This window comes from Mixophyes fleayi, chromosome 2 (assembly GCF_038048845.1).
Source record: "Mixophyes fleayi isolate aMixFle1 chromosome 2, aMixFle1.hap1, whole genome shotgun sequence".
NCBI lineage: Eukaryota > Metazoa > Chordata > Amphibia > Anura > Limnodynastidae > Mixophyes > Mixophyes fleayi.
The window spans coordinates 64,881,509-64,906,246 of NC_134403.1; the positions used below are offsets into that span (position 1 = coordinate 64,881,509).

General features: G+C 41.2%; 1 protein-coding gene and 1 long non-coding RNA gene across 5 annotated transcripts in view; one reads left to right on the forward strand and one right to left on the reverse strand.

Moving 5' to 3' along the window:
- LOC142141052 (uncharacterized) overlaps positions 1–9,731 on the reverse strand; it is a 35,057-nt gene extending 25,326 nt beyond the window's left edge. For all 4 annotated transcript variants that reach the window (XR_012688607.1, XR_012688606.1, XR_012688608.1 and 1 more), the window contains exon 1: positions 9,406–9,731. This is a non-coding gene — a long non-coding RNA (uncharacterized LOC142141052). The remainder of the gene's footprint in view (positions 1–9,405) is intronic.
- On the forward strand, positions 7,353–13,351 carry LOC142141051 (keratin, type II cytoskeletal 7-like). Its single transcript, XM_075199137.1, has 9 exons — positions 7,353–7,895; positions 8,363–8,577; positions 9,719–9,779; positions 10,349–10,444; positions 10,559–10,723; positions 10,856–10,981; positions 11,714–11,934; positions 12,183–12,217; positions 12,328–13,351. The coding sequence occupies exons 1-9, from the start codon at positions 7,434–7,436 to the stop codon at positions 12,558–12,560; spliced, it is 1,614 nt and encodes a 537-aa protein (XP_075055238.1). The 5' UTR covers positions 7,353–7,433; the 3' UTR covers positions 12,561–13,351.
- Positions 13,352–24,738: the final 11,387 nt, after the last annotated feature.

Here is a 24,738-nt window from a genome sequence, read left to right on the forward strand (position 1 = left end):
GCGTGATCTGTGCTGTGTACTGTGTTTACTTATTGTCCTGCCAGATTAATTTGTCCTGGGCCCCACAGTTTCTGTTGTGATATCTAAGCCTGTTTGTCTTGTCTTTGTCCCTTGCTAAAGTCACCAATGACCTCCTCTCTGCTAAAGCCAGGGGCCACTTCTCCCTTCTCATCCTCCTTGATCTCTCTGCAGTCTTTGACACCGTTGACCACCCCCTCCTCCTCCACACCCTCCAGTCCTTTGGCCTCTCTGGGGCAGTCCTGTCCTGGTTCACCTCTTACCTTGCTGACCGACCCTTCTCTGTCACCACCTCTGGGTCTCTCTCTCCCCCCATCCACCCTTCCAGTCGGGGTCCCTCAGGGCTCTGTTCTGGGACCCTTACTCTTCTCTCTATACACCTCTTCCCTGGGTGAACTCATCAGCTCTATCAGCTTCAACTACCACCTTTACGCTGACGACACTCAACTATACCTCTCCTCTACTGATCTCTCTCCCTCCCTCCCTCCTCTCTAGGGTGTCTGCATCTCTGCCATCTCGATACCTCAAACTTAACCTCACCAAAACTAAGCTCATAGTTTTTCCTCCCCCTCATACCTCATCCCCTTCTGACCTCTCCATCACTGTCAACAACTCCTCTTTCTCCCCTGTCCCCAACTTCACAGCCTTTATTATTATTATTATTATTATTATTATTATTATTATTAATTTTTATTTATAGGGTGCCACAAAGTATCCGTAGCGCCGTACAAGGACAAACAATGACACAGTACAAGGTGAAACAGCACAAGTAACAGTAACAGTAAGCACTATAACTCTGGGGGCTCAGGCACAGCATGAAAGAGAGGGAGGTAGGGGAAAAGTGAGTATAGACAGGTAACTATGGCCCAAGAGGGTGGGCACAGATGACAGGTTGAGAGTCACTGCGGGGAGCGGAGAGAAGCGAGAGGAGACAGAGGGTAGAGGGACCGAGAGGAGGTGAACAGAGTAGCTGGAGAGCGCAGTTAAAAGTGATGGAAACAGGAGGTAGGAGAGTCCTGCTCAAAGGAGAGAACAATCTAAAGGGAGGGGAAGACAGACAGACACACGGATGAGACGGAGAGACGGGAGAAACGGAGACGGAGTCGAGGAAGGGGGAGAAGGGAAGAAGGGAGGAGAAAGAGAGGTAGCCGACCGGTGGGAGTTTAGGCATGAGACTGGAAGGCTTTAAGGAAAAGGTGGGTTTTTAATGTTCGTTTGAAAGAGGACAGATTAGGGGAAGTTCTGATGGAGCGGGGGAGCTTGTTCCAATGGAGGGGAGCGGCGCGGGAGAAGTCTTGGATACGTGCATGAGAGGAGGTAATCAGAGGGGAAGAGAGGCGACGATCATTGGACGATCGCAGTGGGCGGGAGGGAGTGTGACTAGAGATAAGGTTAGAGATGTAGGGAGCAGTGGAGTTGGCGAGGGCCTTGTAAGTCAGAGTGAGGAGCTTGAAAAGGATTCTGTAGGGGAAGGGGAGCCAGCCTTGGTGTCATCCTCGACTTCTCTCTCTCCTTTGGCCCCCACATCCTCTCTCTTCCTAAATCCTGCCGCTTCTAGCTATGCAACATCGCTCGCATCCGGCCCTTCCTCTCCCAAGATGCCACCAAATGTCTTATCCACTCTCTGATCATCTCTCGCTTAGACTACTGCAACCTCCTCCTTACTGGCCTCCCCCACTCTCATCTTGCTCCCCTTCGATCTGTTCTTAATGCTGCCGCTAGACTTATTTTCCTTTCTCGTCGCTACTCTTCTGTCTCCCCCTCTACCTAGCCCTTCACTGGCTCCCATTCCCCTTCAGAATCCTGTTTAAGCTCCTCACACTCACATACAAGGCCCTTGCCAACTCCACTGCACCCTACACCTCCACACTCCTCTCTATCCACGCTCCACCCCGCCCTCTCCGTTCTGCCTATGACCGTCACCCAGTGGCAGATCCAGGGGGGGGCGATCGGGGCAATCGCCCCCCCTAGCAGGGGCTTGCTGCCGGCGGCTGCACAGTATGTGCAGGTCCGCTCGGCAGTGACAGGCAGGGACAATGTGATGCCCGTCCGCTCTAATTGTGTTTAAAACACAATCAGAGCGGGCAGGCAGCACACTGTCCCTGCCAAACGGACCTGCACATACTGTGCAGCCGCCGGCAGCCTCAGAAGTCAGAAAGGGGGCAGGGCCTAAATTGCCCCCCCTAAATCGCCCCCGGTATAACAATTTCCTAGATCCACCCCTGCCATCACCTCTCTTCCCCCCTTATTACCTCCTCCCACGCGCGTATCCAAGACTTTGCCCGTGCTGTCCCCCTCCAGTGGAACAAGCTCCCTCCCTCCATCAGAACTTCCCCTAATCTGTCCAGTTTCAAACTGGTTTTAAAAACCCACCTTTTACTTAAAGCCTTTCAGTCTCCCACTTAACTTCCTACCTTATCTTCTGCCTCTACCCCTTCATTCCCCTTCCCTGCCCCCGTTCCCCCTGCGTCTCTCTGTCTGTCCACCCCTCCCTTTAGATTGTACGCTCCTCTGAGCAGGGCCATCTCTCCTCCTGTTTCCACCACTTCTAACTCTGCTCTCCAGCTACTTGACCTCCTCCTCAAGGACCCTCCACCCCCAGTCCCCTCCCGCTCCCACCTCGCCCTTCTGGGGGTCTCCCTGTCTTCTGCGCCCTCCCACTTGGGCTGCGTCATATGCGGATCTTCCCTCTCCCTTCCCCCACCCTCTCTAGCTGTGCATTGAGCTTACTGAGTTACTGTGCTTACTGTTTACTGTACTGTGCTGTCTCATCTTGTATTGTAATTCGTTTGTCCCTGTACGGCGCTACGGACACCTAGTGGCGCCCTATAAATAAAAATTAATAATAATAATAGTACTTTTCTGTATGTGATACATATAAAACTGAGATTGCTCAGTGTGGACAAAACGATGGTCACACCTGTAAAAAGCCTGCCTTGGTATTATGCTTCAGGCAAAATATACTCACATAAGAAGAATCCTAAAAAGTCCACATCCCCACCCCCCTTTTCTCACATGCCAAAGCATTCTTATGTCTTCAAACTAAACAGGACTTTCAATTAGAGATAGATAAGAAGTTGCTCAGTGAGAGACAGTAAAGCCTGAAATGCTGGATGCCATTCGAGTCAGTAAATATGCATTCACTACTTTAATGTAAATATGGTGTTCTGACTATTGAGTTCTAAAACAGGTCATATTATAATGTAACAGTTATTACCGATCACATCTTTCCAAACAATAAAAAATTCACTTACTGCAGTAGATTAAAGAGCCATGTGAAATAATGATCATTCATATCAGTGCAAATAAGGGAATGGATTAGTGCAGATACACAGAATTTGTAGGATATTACTCAGAAGAACAAACGTAACCACACTAGTGGCGATTACATAAGCCTGATTGATAAATATATCCCAGAGTTTCATTAAATCACTAGGGGGCCTACTTAAGAAAGCTAGAAAAGCCCTTTCTCCATGAAATACGGGAGTAAATAGGGAGAGCTAAATTAAAGATATAAACAAATACTTAAGTATATAAAAAAGTAGTGCAAGCCTAGTTTAAACACTCATGTATACTGATCATTGTCTATGCATAATTATACTTTTACAAACATTTCTGCCCCATAGAGACTCCCTGACATAAATATTTACTGTCTGCTGATTAGCCATAAATCACGAATCATAACATTAATTTAAGACTTATTCTTTTTAATGACCTATTTTAGGATGTCCCTTCACCATTCCTTGTTTCAAAGCATCAACTTATTTTCATTGTAATTTCTTTGTCAGTGTAAACATTCAGTATATTGTATTCTTTAATACTCTATATCAAATACTTTGAACGTCCATTATAGGGCTTATTTAGATTTGGATGTCTGACTGTTGTCCTAGAGTAAGATACGCATGTTAGTACTGCGCTTGCACACCAAAAATGCATACGCATAAGTACATAAATAGTGTTTTGTGTCTCACTATGCCGGGAGATGTAGAACTGGGGTGAGAAAGGGTGGGAAAGTGTTGGTCATGTACAGCAAGGACGTGTTCATGTAAATGCGACTCAATTAGACATTGGCGCATGCACAGATATACGCCTGTCAGGAGGCCTATATATTGTGGGTGCTAGAGAGCTGCTGAAAATATATACAAGATGATGATGACGATCAGCAGCACTAGATAGCTGCTTGTGATTGGCTTATTGCATCTTGACTCCTCCCACTCAGAGCACTTAATTCCTTAGTGAGGCTTATATGAAGTGCGGCTGTCTATTTGTATTACTTAATTGATATGTCTATTTGGTTTACGAAAGGTAAGTAGACTTCCATTTGATTTTTAAAGGAGTTGGTTGTATTGAAGTAAACTCTATGTGATAAGTGCAACTTAACATTAATAACATTGTTCAGGTAAAGAAAGCTTTGTCACTGGATCATTTACAAACCGCAAAAGTGAAGTCCCAGAGTACAAATACTCATTTATGATATCACGCACCTACTTTGACCAGGAAGTGCATAGATTTGTGTGACAAGATGGTGGGTTGCAAAAGCTGATCCTGGCCGAGATGCGCTGAATGAAGACAATTGTTGCCGAGTGCTGCTTATGTCGGTACGCTTACATTTGCACCAACATGCTGAAATGAGATTGTTTAAATGGTCGGGTAGATCCTTGCTTTGCGGGAGAGTGCACAGTCCTTTTCTCCCCGTTAAAGGACTTAAACTTTCCACCACCTCATCGGGTATCATTAATAATGTGGGTGGGCCTAAAATGACAGTAGCTTGGACTGTTCCCACCATGCACGTTTCTAGGTCAATCCACAAACCCACAAAACTAGGTACAGATTGATTATCCAGGGGCAGTTCCATGGTGTGCTCCTTGAAATGTGCTTGGTAGACTTACACAAATAAAGAAGCATTTTGGGGTTGCACTTTTGCAGATTGTAAATTACCCTTATTTGCTTGCTTTTGTTTGGTCACTGCTGTACGTAGATACACACTATGGGGGGTATTCAATTAACGGCGTGATAGCCGTCATTCGAGCGCTCAAAAAATATTACCGTTAATACGGTAATCTGCGCGTAAAAACCGTTAATACGGTAATTTACTCGCTGGATTTCAGCTCGCAGCTCAGGGAGCTGCGAGCTGAAACTCAGCGAGTAATTAACGTATTAACGGTAATATTTTTCGAGCGCTCGATTTTTGGCGATCACGCCGTCAATTGAATACCCCCCTATGGGTCTGATTCATTAAGGAGAGCAAAGCAAAAAAAGAAGCAAATGTGCACCTGGACAAAACCATGTTACAATGCAAGGGTTGCATATTAGTTTATTATTTTGCACATCAGGTAAATACCGGCTGTTTTGTCATGTAGCACACAAATACCTGATAGCTTTATATTTACAGTGAAATTTAAAGTTGATCTAGGACATGCCCTAACCCATACTTACCAACTTTTTATAGTTGGTGACCGGAAGCCTCCCGGGGAAGGTGGGCGTGCGGGGGGCGAGGCTCCGAAAATCGTATAATTTTGGACCCATGACGTAATGACGCAAACGCGTCATTTTACTGCGGGGGGGCGCGGCCAAATGCAGCGATTCCCGGAGAATCGCGGCATTTTGGACCTTATTTTGCCCACTTCACTTGGAAGTGGGCAGATGCGGGAGATTGCCACACTCTCCCGGGAGTCAGTGAGACTCACCCAAAATGCGGGAGTCTCCCGGACATTCCGGGAGAGTTGGCAAGTATGCCCTAACCCCAACTATAAATCTGTCCCCTCATTTTAAATTTACCTCCCCCTCCTTCTTCTTCATGCACAAGAGTGCCTAATTGTCCGCCAACCACATTTCAAGGTGCACATTTCACAATTTTTCGGAAACAACACTATAAAAGTAATCTAGTATTGCAGGTCGGCGCATGCTCTGGAAAATGCAGAAATGGCAAAAAAAATTCACATCAAAGTTCAGTGCACGTAACTAGTGTCACTTCAGCGGCTGCTGAAATGCATCCCCAACATACTCTTCAAGGTTGCCAAGCATTCTGGGAGTTGCAGTTAAACATAAATCACAGTTTACGTACAGTTCAATATAAATAATACTGACCAATAATAATGTGTATGGACACCTCTGAACACATAAAAGAAAAATAAATAAACATATCAGATAGAATGCTATTTAGTGAGCACTTTTACTGATCAGGAACTGCCAACACAAACATACCATCAGACCACACAACGGAGAACACAAGCACACACCCTTCTGGTCTCTGACTTCTAGATTCCTATGAAGATATATTTCCGTTTGCTGCCCAAATAAATGATACATGTTCATATTCTTGCAAAAAAAAATATATATAGTTATCATTCTATCAAAAAATATAGCTCATCACCCTGTTTGTTGTTGTATAGGTTGCATCAGAGTCTGCTGATGTGAGTGTATGATCCTTACACTAATCTGTAGATTTCGTCAAACCTCATTTCTTCACACAAGAATATAACTCGATCCTAACAATACCTTGCTGCAGTCACCTGATCTCACACCTCAATCTGATTTACAATACACATTCTGGCAGATTCTGTCCCTATTCCTTTATATTGAAAGTGTTTTGGACAATGTTTTCATTCATTTGATCTCATGTCTGTGTAAATGTTGAAATTATATAATTGTTATAAAGCTCTGTGTGTACTGTCTACTCTTTAGAGAGCTGTGGAAGCTGTTGGTGATTTATACATTTATTAAAAAGCATACAAAACTAAGTTTGCATGAATGTGAAACCTTTTAATAGCCAATTAAAAAAAGGAAAATTAATCAGCTTACTTTACGACTGTGGTCCTTCTGTCAGGCACTTTTTGTATTGAAATTAAAACTTCAATGAACTTTGAGTTGTAAAAGAAAATCATTTCATCGTATTGTTTTAATCTTACATTTGTAAATGCTGTATCTTTATCTAAATATGAGTCATAGTGTGAATAAAGTTCTGATCTATGCAAATATATGTCTCTAATTCTTTCATTGTTCAAGGGAAAACTTGCAGAGAATTGCAGGGATCTTACATATAAAAAGTTACAATATAAACCTGCTCTGCACTGTATGTATGGTATCAACAGTGAAAGGTGACATCCAAGTGTACATGCATTATGTACAGTGCATCTAATAGTGTGTTAATGTGTGTGTCCAGATTACATAAAAACATGGTGAAGTGGGCAATGGGAGGGGACGTGCAGAAGGTGGGGACCTTGCTGCAGGTAACTGTATATGGATGGCAGTCAGCCACACCTAGCTTGTGACATACAGTAAGCTGATCCCTCAGCCCCTACCCCCCTCCTGACAAACCAACATAAAAAGGGGAAGCAACTGCCTAAGAGACACTGGATCTTTCTAACAGACCAGCAGCACCAGCTTTACTTATCCTCTCTACTTGATTTGACACAATGTCTTACAATAAGAGCTTCAGCACTCGCTCTGCTATCCCCCAGGGGGGTGTTAGCTCAATGAGAATCAGCCAGACCCGTACATCCAGTGGAGCTGGTGCAGGGTTTGGAAGGTCAGGAGGATTTAGCAGTTCCAGCTTGACCAATTTGGGCTCAGTGAAGAAAAGTGTCTCTTATGGTGTATCCAGCAGCAGATCTGGCTTCGGTGGTGGTGGCTCAATCTATGGAGGTGGAGCCGGAGCTGGAGCTGGGTCTGGATATGGAGGTGGCTTTGGAGGTGGCTATGGAGGTGGCTATGGAGGTGGCCAGGTAGCTGGACCTGGGATCCATGAGGTGACCATTAACCAAAGCCTGCTGGCACCACTTAACCTGCAGATTGACCCCAACATCCAAGTTGTAAGGAAGGAGGAGAGGGAGCAGATCAAGACTCTAAACAACAAGTTTGCTTCTTTCATTGACAAGGTAAGTGTATTTTTATTGCACAATATTATTATGATGATTCTATTAGTGATGCTCTTAATATAACAATGCCTAACTAAAATATTTTGTGGTATGTTGAGTGACAAAATTATTTATGGTCTCTTAAAGTTTCCAGCATAAAAAATTATAAGCTACCTCTCTCCATAGTGGAGAAAAGATATTTTGTTGGTAAATGTGTGCTAAAATCCCCTGTTTAATCATGTAAGAGAGTAACGGTACAGTCTATCTAGCAATAATTCATACAACAAAGTGAGTAATACTAAATGCCTTACTGTCCTAATTTCCAAAAGGACTGTTCAGCAATGTAATTCAAGCCCATATTCCTTAACCCCGTCACTGCTGCAGCGCTTATTTCATATATAGCAGTGCACACATACAGAGGATACGTTAAAGCTGTAGACAGTGACGATTGCATTTACATTTTCTACTGGGCATCTTTTTGGTAACAGGTAAGATTCCTGGAACAACAAAATAAGGTTTTGGAGACAAAATGGGATCTTCTGCAAAACCAGAAGTCCTCCTCCAAGACCAGCAACATTGGACCCCTGTTCGAAGCTTACATTGCCAACCTGAGGAGGCAGCTGGACAGCCTGATCAATGATAAAGGCAGACTGGACGGAGAGCTTAGGAACATGCAGGATCTGGTAGAAGACTTCAAGAACAAGTAAGTCTTAAAATCAGGCTATGAAACAAAGTGCGTGAGAGAAGAGTTTGATTTATTTGCAGTACTTTTAAATGCAAATTCACAAATGTATCTAAGTAGAATCTGAACTTGTAAATACTTTAGTCAGTCAGTTCTTAAGTCACTGTAACTAAATTATTACAAAGGTTTATGTTTCTCTATGGCTACTGCCACACCCTTATGGGACTAAAGAAAAGTGGAAAGAGGGGAGGGTTTGCATAAAATCCATTGCTGGCCAAGAAGAGGCTGAGAGGAACTAAGCAAACAAAGTAGATAAACCTGGGGTGTGTCCCTTGCAGGAAAGTCAATAGTGGGTAATCTGTATCAAGTTAATTCTAAATGTCCAGTTCAGAACAAATAGCTTGGCAGAAACACAAAGAAGATCAGATCAATTTAATCATCATCATTGTCTATGTTCATCCAGTACATTATCCAAAATGCACGGGAACAAACACACAAATCAACCTTTAAACCATATATATGCACCGTGAATAAGTAACTTTTTATTTACTCACAAAGCTGTACATACTTGTCAGTTTACACTTTTAGCCATCTAGAGCAATCACTACAGAGTTTCATTGTAACTGCTCAGCCTATTGTTGGTAAAATAAAGTACAAACACTGGCTCCTGCCAAAACTTATAATGAAAGCTCCCTTGATACACATAAACTGCCCACAGACTAACCTCTTCCTGTCTGGAGATGTATGTGTAATGTGAATTCTGAGAGTTCCATGCACAGTATTTGTCCACTACACAGAGCGTATAGGAAAGACACACAAAGCTCATCCAGTGTGACACAGAACACTCACCTTGAGGTTGTTCTTTATACAGACTGAAGGAATCAAACTAGAAGCAGTTACAAGGGAAATTACTGCAGGGTCCGGCAGTTCTGTCCTTGACTGAAATATCTTGGGAGTCTTGGGTTAGCTTATCATAGCAGAGGGTAGTTCATTAAACTGAGCATGAAAACAGAGCATGAAACAGAAGATCTGGCTGCCTGGTTTCCTGCCTGGAGATTATATAACAATGAACAGGAAAGCAGTACAGTTGTTTTTTGTTTTACATTGGAAACCCTCCCTGCCAAGTGTACTAAAATCCACGTATCGCCTTTCCTCTTTGCAGGTATGAGGATGAAATCAACAAGCGTACTGCAGCTGAGAATGAGTTTGTGGTTCTGAAGAAGGTGAGCTCTTTTACCTGCACAGCAGATTGTTTGCATAGCAATAAAACAGCCAGGCCATACACCATGTAGAAAACACTCCCAGCCCCTGGATGAAGCAAATGTTAATCTACTATGTGTTGCAGCTGAACTGTCTCTCCCATGATTGCCAAAAATAAGTATTACAAAGCACATAAAGAAGACAATATTCTTACTTCAATTGTACTCCCACATGTACCATGTAATCCCACAAAAAAAATAATAATAACAAAAGCTTACATAGCTTTGAGAAATGTTTCTACACAAAACCTAGGCAGACTATAGTAGTGTGGCAAAGGGAGAATACATTAATACCAGGGGCAGGCTGGGCTGGGTGGCATGGGGGCATCTGCCATAGTGGCCATAGTGGACTATATTGGGCTGGGTCACTGGGCTACCCAAATTGTTTTCCCTTTAATATCATCATAATAGGCTGCTGAGTCGAGTCTTGCCCACCTGGCTAAAATTTGCCAGCCCTGCCCTGCTTAATACATACTGCGTAGCACTATAGCTCAGTGGAATTTGTATGTTTTTATAACATCTGGTCCTTACAGGATGTGGACGCAGCCTACATGAACAAGGTGGAGCTGGAAGGCAAGGTTGATGGTCTAACAGATGAAATTAACTTCCTGAGGGCACTATATGCAGCTGTAAGTAACAGTTTCTGTACTAAATATGTTGTTATAGCAATACAGACATTCAGAGTTTATAAGCCCAGTGTGTCTGCTAGCGCACTATAACCAGATATCTGTGTTTCTCTCCAGGAGCTGAGTGAGCTGCAGGCACAGGTCTCAGACACCTCAGTTGTCCTATCCATGGACAACAACAGAGCTTTGGACCTGGACAGCATCATCGCTGAAGTTAAAGCTCAGTATGAAGATATTGCCAACAAGAGCCGTGCCGAGGCAGAGTCTGTTTACCAGAACAAGGTAAGCATGTGAGAATCATTGTGAACGCTGTGACCTTGCTTTTACAATGCTTAATTTAGTAGTTCTCCAATTATATATGGGCATATGCTTCTTAGGAGATTTCTAAATGTGTCCTTGATTTTGCCTCTACAGTTCCAAGAGCTCCAGGCCACCGCTGGACGTCATGGGGATGATCTGCGCAACACCAAGTCTGAAATCTCTGAACTGAACCGTGCTATCCAGAGGCTACAGGCTGAGATTGAGAATGTGAAGGCACAGGTACTGTATTGCCCTATCCTCACAAGTGACAAAAGATATCTAGAATCTGAAAGGAAAAAGATGCTTCTTTATGGCCACATAGAAGTGCCTTAGACTCAATGAGAACTTAATTTGCTCTTGTGGTATTACCTTGTCGCTGCTAATTTAATTTGGAGCCAGTATCCATTCAAATGTATATTTTCCAAATAACTCTTCAAATATGAAATATCATCTTTATTCATATTTTCTTAATGTACTATGCTGCAGGTACTAATATGCAAAGATAAGGCAATGCTTCTGTGATGCTTCTTCAAATATTATAATACTTTATAGCAGGTGCACTTACAGGTGATTTACTGCTGCCTAGAAGCAACAGAAAGCAACATACATTAGGATTAGTTACCGTTTAGATCTCTTTGTAAAAATTTAGTTTGAGGGCAGGGCGTGGATGCATGAATCATAGTATGATCAGCTGCTGCTTTTAAATAATGCAAGCGATAACATTTTCTGTCCGCTGGCACAATGATCAGAGTCTGGCTGCTGATTCCACCTGCTTGCTGTGCGCAGCTGTTGGCTTAGCATCCTCCTTACTCAGTATTATCCATAGGAAAAGAAAGGAATTTGCATTTACACTATTGGATGAAAAAACGATTTAAATACGTAAAAAAGTGTAATTGTGCCGTAGGTGTAAACTGCATGGCACTGTGTAAGCAGTTTGTAATAAACCCTTTCTCATTTCTTTACCATATGTAGCGTGCTAAGCTGGAAGCACAGATTGCTGAGGCTGAAGAGCGTGGTGAGCTGGCACTGAAAGATGCCCGTGAGAAACTGGCTGAGCTGGAGGCTGCTCTACAGAAGGCCAAGCAGGACATGGCTCGTCAACTCCGTGAATACCAGGAACTGATGAATGTGAAACTGGCTCTGGACATTGAGATTGCCACATATAGGAAACTGCTGGAAGGAGAGGAGAGCAGGTAATTCAAGTGGAAAGGGTACTTTGGTCATTTCATAGACAGTATGTTTTTGCAGTCCTATATTTTTAAGAAATAAAAGATTACTTTTATTTTCTGTCTGGTTGCAGGTGTGCAGATCTAATGGCATCATTTGTTCCCTTTAACAATAAAGCAGAATATTGTTAAATGAATACAATGATATAGTCAAGAATAGGAGTGATCTTCCCAATAATATGTTTCATGTGTTTCCCCTCTTTTTATTATTACAGGCTGGCTGGTGAAGGGGTTAACGCTGTCAGTGTATGTAAGTATCCCTCTTGGCCACTACTGTGGCAAACCAGTATCAATGGGTGGATGGGAAGGTGGCTTAGAATCATCTACATGAATTTCTAACCTCTTTTCCTTTGTTTACAGCTGTGGTTAACTCCAGTTCCTCAGCTGGAGGTGGAAGTGGATATGGAAGCTACGGAGGATCAACTTATGCTTCTGGTGGAAGCTCTGGGTTTGGTGGAGGTGCTGGGTTTGGTGGAAGCTCTGGTTATGGTGGAAGCTCTATCAAGTACGGCAGCGGCGGTGGATCATCCAGTGGTGTGAAGTCCTACTCAATGACAACCACATCTTCTAGCAGAAGCAGCCAGAGATACTAACAAGCCGTTATGTTCCCTGTTTAATGACACCACCAGTGCTATCCATACCTCCCAACATACTCCATTTTTTTCTACAGAACAGAGGCACCAGATTTAAGTGCTGGGGTTTCCCTAATCCTCAGTGAAAACACTTTGTTGTGCCAAATACCTGTTCTCCTATGTTACTAAATACAATTTGGGGGTAGGGTTGGCTGCTGAGGTTGTCAGGAAGCAGTACACTTCTCTTGGTAATGTCCTTCTTTTATTCCTCTTACTGCCTTTTAAATCTGTGCTCTCCTTGAGCGTCACCAGTGGCTTTATGACTGGCTGGTGGCTGTAAGATGAAGTGTGGTCTTTAACACATAACTCAAGGCCCTCGTACAGCAGTCATATAAAATCTTTGCAGGCCATTTTAGTCAACACTTAATATACATGGATCCAAAAATAAGTCAATTTTACAGTATTTCTGGGTGGATTAAACATTTTATAGTTTCTTTTTCAGAGAGAATTTCCATTATTGTATATATCAGTAGAAATATACGGTGCTATTATTCACCCTTGAAAATATCATAAAGTCTAATGCCAAGAAAGCTGCTAAGCAGCTAAATATTGTATGACAAAGCCACTTGTTCATTTTACTAAATTTTGAACCTGCATCTATACAAGAAACAGCATTGGAAAACTTCCCATTTTCACTTTGTAATATCTGGTCTATGTTAATTGGTGCAAGACTTGTGACTTTGCGAGGAGATATTTTCTGTATGGTGTGCAAGTGTGAAAGATCTCCAATAAATTTCTTTTCAATTCCAAAATGCTGCTGCAGTGTTTTCTATCTTTTGCATTACACTTTGCATCTTAGGTGGTTATTATGTAACAGGAAATGAGTAAAATGATATGTGGATAATAACACAGTTAGTATAAAATATAAAGTATAAAATATAAATTATTTAAAATTATCATATTAATTATAAAAAAAATACTTTGGAAGATATTTTTTGAAATATTTATTTAAAGGACTTTGACAGTCTTTGAAAAAATAATGTACTTTAGAGTGAGTCAAATTTAAAAAAATGGTCTAGCTGTGTTACGCATTAAAAAATGCTAACAACAAATATGTATGCTAGAGAGGGGTGTGACTAGTAGCAAGGCTCAAACTTCACCCCCCCATAGCTGACATGCATAGCACTGGTTTTTACACATAGTGACATGCATGCTCCAATGCTCTAAATTTTATTTTAGAAAAAGCTCAGGAAATGGGTTTAAGGAGTTTTTCTCAAGTATGTAAAATGACAATGATGTCACCCCTTGTAAGAGGGCCCTTGGTGCTGGTGTTAGGAGATTAGATTATTAAAAGGACAGATGGTGTAATCTGTCGCCAGGACCATGAATGCCAAACACTTTTCTTTCTTTAGTCATATTATTGAATGGGTCGATAAATTGCTTGGAGGGACTTGGAAGATCACAATGGTCATTGTGCATATCAGTGCCAATGACACAGGTAGCTGGATGGTCCTCAAAAATTATTTCAGGCAATAAGGCTGTAAACTTAAAATCTGTTCAATGTAGCTATTTCTGAAATACTATCTGTGCTCTGTGCTACACCTGAAAGATGGCTGCAGATAATGAAGGTGTCTGAGAAGTCCGTGTAGGAAGGCAGGATTTTGGCTTTGCTCAGCTACAGTCTCTACAGGAAACTTGAGCTGTGCCTTAATGGGTGCAGTGCTGCTATGTTAGGGGTGAGGATGGTTAGATGGCTGTAGGAGATTTTATACTATGAGCTGGGAAGGGGTTAAAGTTAGAAGCAAGGGTATAACTAGAAAATGATGGGCCTCATAGCAAAGTTTTATAAGGGCCACTTAAGGGTAAAAAAACCCACATTCATACTTTGACAGGGGGATGTGGTCCACCCAAGCCGCACCCCTGCTACTATGGTAGTTATGTCCTTGGACAGAAGCAATATGCAATATAGTGTAGAAAAGTAATAGCGCTTAATAAAAGGAAAATTAGGGAGTGGTTACAATAGATGTAGTTCAATAGCGTATGAATGCCACATGGGCTTCAGCCAAAAATAGCCAACCAGTGCTGCCCTTTCACACTTTGACCAGAGTGAAGACAGCAGCAGTGGTGGGAGGAGTCACGGTGGCTCAGTGGTTAGCACTTCTGCCTTACAGCACTGGGGTCATTTAGCTCAATTCCCAACCATGGCCTTATCTGTGAGGAGTTTGTATGTTCTCCCAGTGTTTGCGTGTGTTTCCTCCAGGTGCTCCAGTTTCTTCCCACACTCCCAAAAAAATGCTGACAGGTTAATTGGCTGCTAACAAATTGACCCTAGTCTGTGTGTGTGTCTGTGTGTGTGTGTGTGTGTGTGTTAGAGAATTTAGACTGTAAGTCCCGGGCAGGGACTGATGTGTGAGCTCTCTGTACAGCGCTGCAGAATTAGTGGCGCTATATAAATAAATGATGATGATGATGATGATGAATCACGCTGCTTTCAGCACAGAGCTGTTTATTCCTAAGGTAATTCTGTCCTGTGCTGAACAAGCTGGAACTGTGTGACATTCTGAAAGGGGGAACTCACATTGTGGGTTTTCCTGTTATAGTGTCACAACTCCAGCATGCAGGGGCGGATTGGCAATGCAACCTACCGGGAAAAACCCCGGGAGGCCGACGACCTCAGGAGGCCGACTAGTGTCTTTTTAGGAGTTTATTTAAATAAATAAATAAATAATTATGTGTAGCGCGCCCCCCCCCCCCCCCCCCCGAACGGCGGGGGAGGGGGAAAGGCAGTGTGGTACTAGATAGCTGGCCCCTCCTCCGGGACCAGCCACCTACCTTAATGTGGCCGCGGAGAATGGTCTCTCCCCTCTCCCCCCCTCTGTGGCTGCAGTCTCCTACACAGGTCACATGGGACGTGTCACATGACAGCTGCCGACCCATGTGTGCAGTGAGGGGAGTCTGCAGAAGGAACAAGGTAAGTGTATGTCTGCTAAAGTGTATGTCTCTGCTATAAAGTGTGTGTATGTGTCTCTCTCTCTGCTAAAGTGGGTATCACTGCTAAAGTGTGTGTGTCTCTGCTATAAAGTGTGTATGTGTCTCTCTCTCTGATAAAATGTGTCTCTCTGCTAAAGTGTGTGTGTGTGTGTGTGTTACTGCTAATTTGTGTGTGTCTCTGCTATAAAGTGTGTATGTGGCTCTCTCTCTCTGCTAAAGTGTGTGTCACTGCTAAAGTGTGTATGTCACTGCTAAAGTGTGTGTGTCACTGCTAAAGTGTGTGTCTCTCTGCTAAAGTGTGTGTGTGTGTGTGTGTGTCACTGCTAAAGTGTTTGTCTCTGCTAAAGTGTGTGTGTGTGTATCACTGCTAAAGTGTGTGTGTGTCACTCTGCTAAAGTGTGTGCATGTGTGTGTGTGTGTGTGTGTGTGTGTGGGCTACTAAAGAGTATGTAGGAGAGGAGGGGGGCTACTAAAGGGTGTTTAGGATAGGAGTTGGGGCTGCTAAAGGGTATGTAGGATAGGAGTGAGGGCTGCTACAGGGTATGTAGGATAGGAGGGGGGCTACTAAAGGGTGTGTAGGATAGGAGGGGAGCTACTAAAGGGTGTTTAGGATAGGAGTGGGGGCTGCTAAAGGGTATGTAGGATAGGAGTGAGGGCTGCTACAGGGTGTTTAGGATAGGAGTGGGGGCTGCTAAAGGTTGGAATGGGAGGGTCTTAATATATTGTGTGATAAGAGGGAAGGGAGGGGGCTGTCTTAATAGTTCATGGGTGGGAGATAGGGTATTAATTTAATGGCGGAGTTTATGTTGGGTCTAATTATTTAATGGGTGCTAATATTTGTGGGGTGATGGTGGGGCAATTTAATTTATTGGTGGGATAATTTCATTTAATACTGGGCCTATTAAATTAATATGGAGTGAAGGGACCTTTAATTTAATGCTGGGATGGTTTGGGGCTATTGAATGTAGGGCTGAGTTTGGGAAGGAGAGCTATTTATTATTTAAATGTGAATATTAATTATGTAATGCTGTGATGTTTTTGGAAAATGGTTATATTAAATGTAAATGCTATTAATTTATTGCTGGGGCTGTTTGGAGGGAGGGAAACAGGCCTAATTATTAAATGTGGGTGCTATTGATTAAATGCCAGGGATGGTTGGAGTTTTCTAAATTTCGTGTACCCATTTTTTTTTCCATGTAGGGCCGCCAACATTCCAGAATCCAGACAAGCAGCAAATGATCCAACAGCCACAGGTGGTGACAGTGACAAGAACAGGTAGTAGAGAGGAGGACAGTCTGCCAACTGTCCTGAATCTGGTGGGACAGTCCAGAATTTCGGTGACCGTCTCGCTTAGGATTTGGTCCTACTGAAAGGACAGTTGGGAGGTATGCCCCGCTTCACACTGTACTACTTGTGAAGGCAGAGCTGCGTGTACCTAACAGTAGTGCACACAGTTTTGCCTATTTATTTGTCATATATAATAACCCCCCCCTGTCTTAAGTGCCCCGGGCCCCCCAGAGCCTTATTCCAGCTCTAGCGATACTTTAGTGGTTCTCGCCTTGATTCCATTGCCGCCTTCTACCTTGCATTGGTCCCATTCTCAGATCACTTTGCTGAACATATGGCCAGCCCCCATTGTACTGACAATATAATTAATCCTGCCTCCTTTAAACTTACTATATCACCAGCAAACCCTTGGAATAGCTCTCCCCTTCACTTATGCCATTGTCTGCCAACCCTCCCTGCACTGTTATTAAATCAAAACACCACCAATCACAGGGCACATTTAGGGCTCATACATAATTGTTACCAAAGAAGTGTTTTCTTGCAGATGCTTGAAGCATTTTACTTTTCTGGTGATCGCACTTGGTAGCCATTTATTATAAGGATTATTTTTGATGCATTTTTTGAAACACACAGTACACATTTTTAAATATTAAAGAGAGAGATTTGGCTGGTAGTTACAGCTCATGATGTCAGGGAAAGATGCAACAGTGCGGTGAGGTGCTCATATGCTGCTCTGGCAGACTGATCAAATAGGATTATGCCAACATGTTTCGTAATAGTTAAACTTATTAAACAAAGTCAGATATGTTTCTAAGCAGAGAATTTTGGAAGAATGTGTTAGTAAGCAACTAAAGAAGTTTGAGCACAGAGGCATAAATCAGTCTCAGATAATGTAAAAGATTTCATGTATTTTTATAGCACAGGACTGGCAGCTTTTTCCCTGCTTTGCTTTAGAAATGACCCACTGTGTCTTAAGTCTTCACATATAGGTTTTCCTAAATGTTACTACAACCGAATTCTAGAAGTTTTAAATCCCGCCTACTTTTGTGTTGGCCCCACCCACAGTTGATTTGGACCCGCCCACATGAGGCCACTTCAAGAATTTTTTCCAGGGCCACTTTAAGTTCCCAATCCGCCCCTGCCAGCCTGTCATATAGCCTGCTGCTGGTAGTGGCTTTTTTGTGGGAACTGCACACCCTTGGTTATGAGCGTTGGTATTGGTACCACTTTTGGGGGAGGGTCTCATTTGAAAAAAATTATTTATATATATATATATATATATATATATATATAAAGAGGGAGAGAGAGAGAGATATTGATATACATATATATTTATTTAACACGTACAAAGTTCATGCTGATAATCTTCATCAGCACTTATGTAAAAGAGGGTGTTTGTCACTATGGCGCTCCACTAAGTATGCAGCCAAAAGTATGTATTAAAAGGCCATCACCCCTCTAAAGATGCAGACAAAAAAGATAAAGATACATACATGAGGCGCTCCCTTCAGACACATACAGTCAAGTCCATAAATACAATTCTCATATTTTGGGCTCTATACACCACCACAATGGATTTGAAATGAAACTAACAAGATGTGCTTTAACTGCAGACTTTCAGCTTTAATTTGAGGGTATTTACATCCAAATCAGGTGAACAGTGTAGGAAGTAGAACGGTTTCTATATGTGCCTCCCACTTTTTAAGGGACCAAAATTAATGGGACAATCGACTCAAAACCTATTTCATGGACATATGTGGGCTATTCCCTTGTTATTTCATCATCAATTAAGCAAGTAAAAGGTCTGGAGTTGATTCTAGGTGTGACATTTGCATTTGGAATCTGTTGCTGTCGACTCTCAATATGAGATCCAAAGAGCTGTCACTATCAGTGAAGCAAGCCATCATTAGGCTAAAAAATCAAAACAAACCCATCAGAGAGATAGCAAAAACATTAGGCATGGCCAAATCAACTGTTTGGAACATTATTAAAGAGAAAGAACGCACTGGAGAGCTCAGCAACACCAAAAGACCAGGAAAACCATGGAAAACAACTGTGGTGGATGACAGAAGAATTTTTTTCCTGGTGAAGAAAAACCCCTTCACAACAGTTGGGTAAATCAAGAACACTCTCCAGGAGGTAGGTGTATATTTGTCAAAGTCAACAATCAAGAGAAGACTTCACAAGAATGAATATAGAGGGTTCATCACAAAATGAAAACCATTTGTGAGCCACAAAAACAGGAAGACCAGATTAGAGTTTGGCAAACAACATCTAAAAAAGCCATTACAGTTCTGGAACAACATCCTATGGACAGATGAGACAAAGATCAACTTGTACCAGAGTGATGGGAAGAGAAGAGTATGGAGAAGGAAAGGAACTGCTCATGATCCAAAACATACCACCTCAGCAGTAAAGCATGGTGGTGGTAGTGTCATGACGTTGGCATGTATGGCTGTCAATGGAACTGGTTCCCTTGTATTTATTGATGATGTGATTGCTGACAAAAGCAGCAGGATGAATTCAGAAGTGTTTCTGGCAATATTATCTGCTCATATTCAGTCAAATGCTTCAGAACTCATTGTACAGTGATTCACAGTGCAGATGGACAATGACTCGAAGCATACTGCAAAAGCAACCAAAGAGGCTAACAAGTGGAATGTTATGCAATGGCCAAGTCAATCACCTGACCTGAATCCGATTGAGCATGCATTTCACTTGATGAAGACAAAACTGAAGGGAAAATGTCCCAAGAACAAGCAGGAACTGGAGACATTTGCAGTAGAGGCCTGACAGAGCATCACCAGGGATGAAACCCAGTGTCTGGTGATGTCTATGACTTCCAGACTTCAGGCTGTAATTGACAGCAAAGGATTTGCAACAAAGTATTAAAAAGTGAAAGTTTGATGTAGGATTGTTTAGTTTGTCCCATTACTTTTGGTCTCTTAAAAAGTGGGAGGCACATATATAAACCGTTGTAATTCCTACACCGTTCACCTCATTTGGATGTAAATACTCTCATATTAAAGCTGAAAGTCTGCAGTTAAAGCACATCTTGTTAGTTTCATTTCAAATCGAATGTGGTGGTGTATAGAGCCTAAAATATGAGAATTGTGTCAATATCCCAATATTTATGGACTTGACTGTAGGTGTAAAACTGATATCAAACAGTAAGGCCTCCTGTTGGAGTGATTTCCAAGATGAGACCTATAATAACATATAGTACAGCGTAGTGTAATACAGTCCAACAGGAGGCTTTAATGTTTGGTATCAGTTTTACACCTATGTGTCTGAAGGGAGCGCCTCATGTATGTATCTTTATCTTTTTTATCAACAGCACTTATCTTGCATCAGGGTTCAATCACCCACAACAGATATACCTCTGACAGGCCTCTCAATCTGCAGCAAAGCACATGAAAATGTTTTTAGTGTACTCGGCCTATGTTTGCATGCCCTCCCCTCCCCTGTTCTTTCTCACTAAGTTTAAGGATTCGCCGGGGAAAGATATGTCCGAATCTGCATAGGCATGTATCCCTACTTTTTTTGTGTGCGCATGCGCAATGCAAAAATGAATATTATACACCAAAAAATTATCTGGCATCGAACTAAGCACATACTTGCCAAAATTCAAAACCTCCCCCCAGGATCTCCAGGTCAGGTGGTAGATGTAGTGAGGGGGTCCCTCCTCTACTCACTTTAATAGTGAAATGACGAGTGGTATAATAGATTCTGTAATGATTATAAAAATGAACATAATATTATTTCTTAATAGTATATATAACAAGCCCCAAAGACATAACGTCAATATATACAGATTGAATAAGCTATATAACATATACAACGGCAAATGTAATATAGATGCAGTTGTACCATAAAGGGAGAACATATGATATAGTAAGATTGATATAAAAACCTAGAATATATAATATAAGAACACATAAAATAACTTAGATAATAACTCTCCTACTAATAACAATCTTAGTCTCCAAGAAAATAAAGCTTTAAAGAACCTCCAGAAAAATATTGATGTTATAATCAAACAGGCTGATAAAGGAGGCGGCATAGTCATACAAAATCGTGTTGAATATATTAATGAAGCTACGAGACTACTAAATGACGAAGTCTCATATACCCGTCTAACTAAAGATCCTACTAATGATTTTGTTAACTCTCTTAGAGAACTACTCACTAGAGCTTTACATGAAGAAATAATTATTAAGGATGAATTTTAATTCTTAATGATTAGCAATCCTATTATACCTATATTCTACCATATGCCAAAAATTCATAAAAGCCTAGTAGATCCACCCGGGGGACCGATTATAGTGGGAATAGAGTCTTTGACGTCTAAAATTTCTAAGTATGTAGATGTATTTCTAAATAAATACGTTTTGAAACTAAAATCTTACATAAAAGATACTGCACATGTGCTACAAACATTTGAAAATTTCAAGTGGTGTAGTGATTTCCTGTGGGTGACGTTTGACGTTCAATCATTATACACGTCTATCGAGCATAAAAAAGGCATTGAAACAGCAAAACATTTTTTAGATATGGATGATTCTCTATCCAGTATACATAGGGCATTTATATGTAATTTGATTGAATTTATTTTAACCCATAATTATTTTAAAATTCTTGATAATTTTTATCTACAACTGTGCGGAACCGCAATGGGCACAACTTTTGCGCCCAGTTTTGCGAATTTACTAATGAGCGTATGGGAAGAATAGTATATCTATAGTTCCTACACTTATTCAGAAAATATTATTGTATTTAAAAGATATATCGACGATATTTTAATAGTTTGGCAAGGAGACACTCAATCCCTTAATGAATTTTTTCAATATATTGGTGATAACAACTACAATTTGAAATTTACAATGAAATGTGACCCTATTAGCGTTGAATACCTTGACCTTATACTCATAGCACAGAATGATAGTGTTATTACTAAGAACTTTATTAAACCTGTTGATATTAACAGTTATTTACACTTTAAGAGTTGCCACGCCAAGAAGTGGAAGACAAATGTCCCCTATTCCCAATTTTACCGCATCAAAAGGAATTGCAGTGTGGCTACCCATTGTAAAGAACAACTCAATATTTATTCTGAAAGAATTTTAAAGAGAGGTTACCCCCAGGAACTACTAGATAATGCGATGGTAAAGACAGAACAACTTAATAGACAAGAAATTATATCTTACTCAAAAAAGATGGATTGTAAAAATGATGATGTTTCATTCGTCACCATCTTTTGTAGTTATGATAGGAAATTTAAATCAGTGTTATCTAAACATTGGAATGTTTTAAAAAAAGACCCTATTCTACATGACATTCTTCCCGCATCACCAAAAATTATTTTCAAAAAGAGTCTCAGTTTGAAAGATATGCTGGCCCCTAGTCATTTGAAAAGTATTACCTCTACTAAGAACCCCTCTACTTTTCTAGATATCAAAGGGAGTATTAGATGTAACCAATGCAATATTTGCAAATATACAGCTCCCATGAATAAAGAGTTCTTCAACCATGATAAAAAGAAGAAATTTATAGTCAAACAACTAATGAACTGTCTAACCACTTCAGTTATATACCTTTTAGAATGCCCATGTGGCTATAAATATGTGGGCAAAACTAAAAGACAGCTAAAAAATTTGAATACAGGAACATGTGAGAAACATTAAAAACCAAGTAACCAGCCACTTAGTTTCTCAACATTTTAAGGAGGTTCACCAATTGGATCCTAAATATTTAAAATTTTTGGCCATAGAAAATGTGAAATTAGGAGATAGAGGTGGTGATTTGCATAAACTTCTCTCCCAGAGGGAGATGTTTTGGATTTACTCATTGGGCACCCTTACGCCTTTAGGGTTTAATGATAACTATGAAATAGCTCCTTTCTTGTAGTTTTATCTGTACTGGTTTAACCACTCTCATTAGGGTGGTATTTTTTCTTAGCTATAGGTAACTTTGGTTAATAAGCTATGAATTAAGTATGTTGGTTCTTACACTCCATGGTGCTATTTATGGGGTACAGTGTCCTATATGTGTATGTTTATATATATATGTATATTGTTGCTTTTTTATATATATATATATATTTTTAGATCTTTTATATTCCTAGGATATGTATATGATAATTTATGTGTTCTTATATTATATATTCTAGGTTTTTATATCAATCTTACTATATCATATGTTCTCCCTTTATGGTACAACTGCATCTATATTACATTTGCCGTTGTATATGTTATATAGCTTATTCAATCTGTATATATTGACGTTATGTCTTTGGGGCTTGTTATATATACTATTAAGAAAGAATATTATGTTCATTTTTATAATCATTACAGAATCTATTATACCACTCGTCATTTCATATATTTGAATGCCATTCTGCAGCGTTATCGCTGCTTAGCAACGAAAGAGTGTTCTGCTTGTCTCCAAAATATGTTGTGCATGAAGTTGGTTGATTGATGAAAAAAACGACCAGCTCTGACGTCTTCGACGTCCCCACGCTCAACGCCGGGGGACGCCACTTGTGCGCATGCGCAAGATGGGGCGGCGCATACTATTTATATCTGTGACATAGATAGTCACATATTCTTATTCCTCCTGATGAAGTCTTAATCAAATTAGACGAAACACGTTGAGGACTGTTTCCAATGAGCCTACTGATTCCAGCAACATGTTGGTGAGCTTCCATTGATATTTTTAATGGTTTGGCTCGGCGTAAAGATACCCAGATAAGCTCTTTTTAAAGTGTTTTATGTAAGTGTACATCTGTACTGTTTTACCAATAAATGTGTGGATATACAGCATCACACTATGTGAGTTTCTTCCATTTCTCATCTTATAATCCTGGTTATTAGAGATGGGCGGGTCCGGTTCTCCGAGAACCGAACCCACCCGAACTTTGGGTATCCGAGTACCGAGCTGAGCAGCTCGGTATTCTCCCGCCCATTCCGAATCCAAATCGAGGCCGAACGTCATTGTGACGTCGTCGGATCTCGGGGCTCGGTTCTCGCGATACTTCAACTTTATAAATACACGCCTCCACAGCAATCCATCGCCATTTGACAGAGGGAGAGAGCAGGGTGTAGTCATAGGCTAATTAGAGCAGGGACAGAGAATACATTATTGTTCTTGCAATTGCTCTAACCAAAATCGCTAGTGCAGAGAGGAGGATAGAGGTTTATTATTTTTTCTTCATATTTGGCACTCCCCAGCGCTTTTGGGGTGTTCCCCATAATTGTGCATAAATATTTCTGGCTGTCAAAAGTCATATCTGTCAGCAGTATCTACTAAATAATTTTTAGCACTCCTCAGTGCTTTTGGGGTGTCCTCCCTAATTGTGCATTAATATTTCTGGCTGTCAAAAGTCATATCTGTCAGCAGTATCTACTAAATAATTTTTAGCACTCCTCAGTGCTTTTGGGGTGTCCTCCCTAATTGTGCATTAATATTTCTGGCTGTCAAAAGTCATTTCTGTCAGCAGTATCTACTAAATAATTTTTAGCACACCTCAGTGCTTTTGGGGTGTCCTCCCTAATTGTGCATTAATATTTCTGGCTGTCAAAAGTCATATCTGTCAGCAGTATCTACTAAATAATTTTTAGCACTCCTCAGTGCTTTTGGGGTGTCCTCCCTAATTGTGCATTAATATTTCTGGCTGTCAAAAGTCATAACTGTCAGCAGTATCTACTAAATAATTTTTAGCACTCCCCAGTGGTTTGCGCTCAGAATGGATTCAAAGCAGTCCACATATGATCTGAATGAGCAACCAGGTTCTGTCACCAGTCCTGATGTTAGTGTTCCCAGTACGTCATCTGGCCAAGGCGATGTCAAACAACAGAGTGTTTTCAAATTAGTGCAAAAAACAAAAACCAAAAAAAAATATACTGTATTGAAGCGAAAAAGA